At 38.9% G+C, this 6,405-nt stretch overlaps 1 protein-coding gene across 1 annotated transcript; it reads left to right on the forward strand.

Annotated features, from left to right (window-relative positions):
• The first annotated feature begins 487 nt into the window (after positions 1-487).
• LOC134496921 (vomeronasal type-2 receptor 26-like) lies at positions 488-6,103 on the forward strand. The gene is made up of 5 exons (XM_063302637.1): positions 488-754; positions 1,727-1,931; positions 2,235-2,479; positions 4,318-4,444; positions 5,208-6,103. Exons 1-5 carry the CDS (start codon positions 488-490, stop codon positions 6,101-6,103), a joined length of 1,740 nt encoding a protein of 579 aa, XP_063158707.1.
• Positions 6,104-6,405: the final 302 nt, after the last annotated feature.

Here is a 6,405-nt window from a genome sequence, read left to right on the forward strand (position 1 = left end):
AAAGAGGGAATGAACTACATAGGGACTAATAAAAAAACAGGATCAAATTCAAGATTCTACAGGATTAAATAAAATAAAATAAAGGAAGGTGGATTCGTACTTCCAAGATTTCAATAGTATTAAAATGCTAGCTGCTTATTTTAGATCTCAGAGTGGATGGTATCCCTTCAAGGCCTGGTTACATCTATGGAAAGGGCAAAGCTTCCAGATGGTTTGGTAAATATCTCTAGATCTACAAAAGCAGGGAGAAAAATTATAAGAGATCAAATCACAATTATAAGTAATGTACTGAATATCTGAGATACAGAAAAAAAAAATAGTCCAGATCTCTCCCCTCTTTTATTATTATTACATGTTTATTCCTAGGAAGAGGACAGTTGCAAGAAATTTGTTCTTTGGAGAGCCAGTGAGGTCTTCAGACTGCAAGATCTAAATATTAATAAGGCAATCTTCTCACTGCAGTGTAATAACTCAGAACTACCAACATATGCTAGCCTTGCAATTTGCTGTAGAGACCATCAATGACAGTCCAAGGATCTTACCTAATGCCACTCTGGGGCTCCATGTTTTGAACAGCAATTTCCAGGTCAAATGGACTTACTGTGCCTCAGTGGAACTTCTCTCCACACGGGGCAAATTTATCCCTAACTACAAGTGTGATGTGCAGGCTAATGTAGCAGCGGTTATCGGGGGGCCTAATGCTGATGTGTCTCTCTTCATGGCAACCATTTTGTCCACCTACAAGATTCCACAGGTGAGTTGTCCTCATGCAGTACCATTAAGCAAGCAATACTTTTGAGAAATGGCTTGGATACCATTAGCAATATAGGATTAAGTAAAAGGGACAGGTCCTGTTTCAAGAGCAAATCCTGTTTCAGGGACAGCTCTCTCTCTTTACTGCTGATTCTGGCTTATGAGCCAAAAGAATGAAGAGATCACTCATACTTCTCCTTTGCAATAGTCTGACTGAGAGCTGAGTAATTCATATTTCACTTGCCACTGTGTTCCCATTTTCCTGCTCACATAGCTTAAATTCAAAAGCAAATTGTTTCTGTGGCACTTTAGAGGCTTTTCTCTCCCAAAGAGTGATATATATGTGAAACGTTAAGGAAACCTACAAATCTCTGAGTGGGGAATAGAGAAGAATATTATGCCCATGCTCCCTTGTAGCTCACTCTGTAAGTGGATGTAGGCTCTGTTCAAGTATCAGTGTCTGCCACTGCTCTAGGCAGTGAATGCAGGTTTTGTTGTTTGTTTGTTTGTTTTTATGATAGCTTCAGTTATGTGTTATGTTACACAGGGACTATACTTGACAGTATCATCTTCAGAATGTATGGAAACATTAACATAGATGTTTATATAGAGATCATATGAAAACTTTGTGCAAGCTTTCAAATAGCATAAAGATTTTACATGCCCACAAACACCAGTTTGTGATAATTTCAGCTTCCATTCCTTGTGGAGGAATATGAAATTCCTTGGTTTCTGTTTTACTGAACATCTACAAGGCAAAGTTTCTTCTGTTTATTTCTGAGTAGGTGAATCCTTATGCATTACGCTCACAAACCCCAAAATATCACTGAATTTGAATGAAGTCTGCACTGAAAAACAGTTAATGCTTGGGGACAAGCCTAGCAATCTAGAAATGATGAAAGTACTCATATTAATTGTATTTGGAAAATATCTAAGAGACATGTCCTTCTTCAATGTTTGCTACATTCTTCAGTTGGCATATGGGTCCTCGCCAGTGATGAATGACATAGAGCAAAGAGTTTTCCTTCACCAGATATTCCCAGACATCGACCAACAATATAAGGGGATTCTCCAGCTATTGCTCTACTTCCAATGGATGTGGATTGGAGTGGTTCTCATTCAGGATGAGAGTGGGGAGAGATTTGCAGAAAATGAGCTGCCCATGTTTGCCCAGGGAGGTATCTACTTTGACTTCATAGAAACATTTCCACACCTGAAGTTTTCAACTGAAATCTCTGAAATGGTTTTGGAAGGAGAGAAAACTACAAGAATCATAATGGGAGCCACTGCTAATGTAGTACTTGTACATGGTGAAATTCAAACTATGGTGGTTTTAAGAATAATGCTTCAGGTCTTTCATTTTGAGGAGATCCTAGTGAAGCCAATAGTATGGATTTTCATAGCCCAGATGGATTTCACAGCAATGTCTTTTCAACGAAGCTGGCCCTTGGATTTCATCCATGGTGCACTCTCTTTTGCAGTTCACAGCGAGGAAGTGCTGGGTTTCCATCGGTTCCTTCAGCACAGGAAGCTCACATCGAAAGAGGAAGATGCTTTTTCCAGGGATTTCTGGGAAGAGGCATTTCAGTGTTCTTTCTCCAATGCTACTGGAGAAACAATGGCAGAAGAAATCTGCACTGGAGAGGAGAACCTGGAGCATCTTCCTGGGTCGATTTTTGAAATGAGCATGACCAGCCACAGCTACAGCATCTATAATGCTGTCCATGTAGTGGCAGAATCTTTGCACTCTATGTACTCATCTGCAGTGAAAAAAGGCACAAGACGAGATAAGCAAAGACAGCAGCTTCTCAAGCAACAACCTTGGCAGGTAGTTTCCTGAGATCAATAATACAGGAGAACTCTTGTACACACAGTTTTGGGAGCTCCAGGCAATGGTATCCAGTGGTTGACATTCTGACATCACTGCAGAATAACTGGAGAATTTTAGACATCCAGTCAACAGATTTGTCATGGCTGCCATTTCACACCAAGTGTAGAATCTGATTGGCCATTTGTGATAACTGGAACTAAGATAATGGTGATGATCAGCTTCATTTTTTTTTTCCTTTTAAGGTTTTCCTTTTCTTTTTACTTCACTTCATCATCTGACAAGATACATGAACAGGGAAGCCTTGCATAAAGTTGCTCATATGCTAGCAACCTACTGAATATTGACATCTTTCTTTTTTCAGAAAAACCCTAACTTTTGAATGAGAATATCATTGCCTTGTATTTTACTTGTGAAATATTTACTGCAATCTAAATGGATGGAAAATGTTATGCTCAACTCGATAGAAATGTTTAATTGTTCATACCAGTGAAGGGACATGCATTCTCCTGGAAAGCAATAGGAAAAAAAAAATATATTCTCTGCATTCTGTTAGTAACTATGTAGGCAGATTATGAATTTCCATTTGCTTAAAATAAGCAACCCAGCCTGGAAGTAATCTTATGAAATCCAGTACAACAATCACTGCAAAGTAAAATCAGATTCTCTAGGTCAACAGCAATAGGACTTCCAAAAGGAAAACTGGAAAGGATTAATTGAAATTCATTACTGAAAATAGCTGGGATAAATCTGTATGCCAGACTATTTCTTTTACAGAAATAATGACTTTAAGATTCAATGTGATATTAAATGCATTTATTTAATATCATGCCGCTGATGATGATTTGTTGACCTCTTTTTCATTTAGCTTCACCATTACTTGAAAAGAGTTTCATTTAACAACAGTGTTGGCGAAATGCTTTCCTTTAATTCAAAAGGGGAACTAATAGCAGGATTTGATATTATGAATTGGATCACATTTCCAAATCAGTCCTTTGTTAGAGTCAAAGTTGGAAGAGTTGCACCACAGAATTCACACCCTGGCAAAGTATTCACCATTTCCGAAGATGTGATCAAGTGGCCCAGGACTTTCAACCAGGTAGAGGTCATGCTAAATTGTGTCAGTCCTTTTCCCACCACATATTTCTGGATGTGAAATGTCCCATTTCTTCCCATTCTACCATTTTAAAATTCTTTTTCATCTTCTTAATTTCATTCCTTAATAACACATTCTGCCAGAAACAGGCTGAAGTTTGCCCATGTTTATCTGCTTTGTTGAAGACGTGCTTCAGTACCAGGGTGGGGATCAACATATATTTGATGTTTTTTTTAATGTATTGAAAGGACAAAATTAAGTATGTCAAAGTCACCTTACATGTATAATGGTACAATTCAGTGAAATTTATGAAATAAGGCAGTCTGCTGTTTCGTTCCAACAAAGCTATCTACTAAGACACTGACCAGAAGGGGGAAAAAATCACATCTCAGGGCTCAATAAATCAAATGAATCCCTTTGGGGTGAATATCCAGATACCTTAAGGGGCTGTTTACAAATGTGTTTGTGCACTCACTTGTGCTCATCACCTCATAAGGGCATTGCATTTCTTTCATTCCACAGCTCTATTACATATGACTGTCAATTAATCTTTTTGTAAATGAACCCTGTTCTGGACATAGATACTTGTCATATATATTTTAGGAAATCTAAAACATTCTCCTCCCATGTTTCTGGACAGGTACAACCTCTTTCTCTGTGCAATGCCCATTGCAATCCTGGTTACAGTCGGACAAAGATTGAAGGGAAACCATTTTGCTGCTACAGTTGTCATCGATGCCCAGAGGGGAAGATTTCTCATCTCAATAGTAGGAATTGTTGTATAAAAATGTATTCATGCACAGACTGTCTGCTTCATATTTTTCACAGAATCTTGAGGACCATTAATAATTGGTGATCAAAAACATCATCTCTGGGAGATCATGGAGTTTGAACAGCAACTTAAGGGTCTTACTTTCTTTTCACTTCCACTATATTCACCTATTCTCATATTGTTCAGAAAGAACCTCCAAGTATCTTTGGGAGAGGGCAAAAGACAAAAAGTGCACTATGATGTCATGACACAACTTAGACTCTTGCATAAGACATTGCAACCCAAATACTTAAGGTTGGAGTTTGACTCATGTGTCTGTGATTATTTGGGTGACTATGGGACAACTTTACTTTGTGCCCAACTTGGTAGTTAAAACCAGCAACATCACAGAATAAAAAGTTAGTTAGTTAGTTAGTTAGTTATTTGTGTGTGTGTGTGTGTGTGTATGATAAAATGTAATGAAATGTAGACTCTGGATTGATAGTATCTTGTTATATGGAAACAAAAGTATGAACAATGCTATTTTAGGTACTTAAATGAAAAGGAGAAAGAACAGCAATATTTGGGGACAATCTAAAGATGATATATTCAGGATCCTCTAAATGTGATCCCTTGATCTTTATTATTGCTATTCATTGTCTCATTCCCTTTTTACAACTGAGACTTACATGCATGAATTTATTATATACTTAGTATACATACAGCTGTTGTGTATTAAATAGGTTCTTCTTCCTTTAAAAAAAACAACAACAACACAGATTTGGATGACTGTTTTCTATGTCCAGACGACCAGCATCCCAACAGGGGCCAGAATTTGTGCCTTCCAAAATACATCATTTTCCTGAAATTTGAAGAGCCTTTGGGAATCACGCTCATTCTTTTTGCACTTTTTTTAATTTTCCTCACAGCTTTGGTGCTTCACCTCTTCATTAAGCACCGGGAGACCCCCATCGTCAAAGCCAACAACCGGAACCTCAGCTATGTTCTCCTCACTTCCCTCTTGCTTTCATTCCTTAGCACTTTGCTCTTCATTGGACAACCCACAAAGCTTATGTGCCTCCTTCGACAAACAGCTTTCGGCCTCATCTTTGCAGTAGCTGTTTCTTCAGTTTTGGCCAAGACCGTCATTGTGGTCCTGGCTTTCATGGCCACCACACCAGGAGCTGGAATGAGAAAATGGTCTGGGAAGCACCTGGCCAGCTCCATTGTCCTATCCTGCTCCTTTACTCAATCCTTGATTTACAGTGTGTGGTTGGTAACTGCTCCCCCCTTTCCAGATGTTGACATGTACTCCCTGATGGAAGAAATTATCCTGGAGTGTAATGAAGGATCGGTCACCTTGTTTTACAGTGTCCTTGGATTCCTAGGCTTTCTGGCTACCATCAGCTTCATGGTGGCCTTCCTGGCCAGGAACTTGCCTGACAGTTTCAATGAAGCCAAGTTTATTACCTTCAGCATGCTGGTCTTCTGCAGTGTCTGGGTATCCTTTGTTCCAACTTATTTAAGCACCAAGGGCAAATACATGGTGGCCGTGGAGATCTTTTCCATCTTGGCCTCCAGTGCTGGCTTATTGGTCTGCATCTTTTCCCCCAAAATGTATATTCTCATACTGAGGCCTGAGCTGAACAGCAGGAAATACTTAAGAAGAAAATAACATAAAAAATGACCTTAGTGAGTTCCTTACCCCAAAGGATTCCACCATCCTGTTAGATCCTTAAGAAAGGCAACCTGCTGGGTGGTCTCAGCACATGAAGTGGGGATCATGTTTCCAGGAAAGACCTTTGATGGCTTTGTGGCTTTGCACTGTGGGGTGAGGATGGCATCCTTTTATTATAGATATTTGCATCCTTTATTGTAACATTCCATTTTTAAAACCCTTGTATATCAAGCAGGGTGGTGAGATTGTGTGAGTATGGAAAATATATTAATAAATAAATAAACAAACAAACAAACAAA

Source organism: Candoia aspera, chromosome 4 (assembly GCF_035149785.1).
Source record: "Candoia aspera isolate rCanAsp1 chromosome 4, rCanAsp1.hap2, whole genome shotgun sequence".
Lineage (NCBI taxonomy): Eukaryota > Metazoa > Chordata > Lepidosauria > Squamata > Boidae > Candoia > Candoia aspera.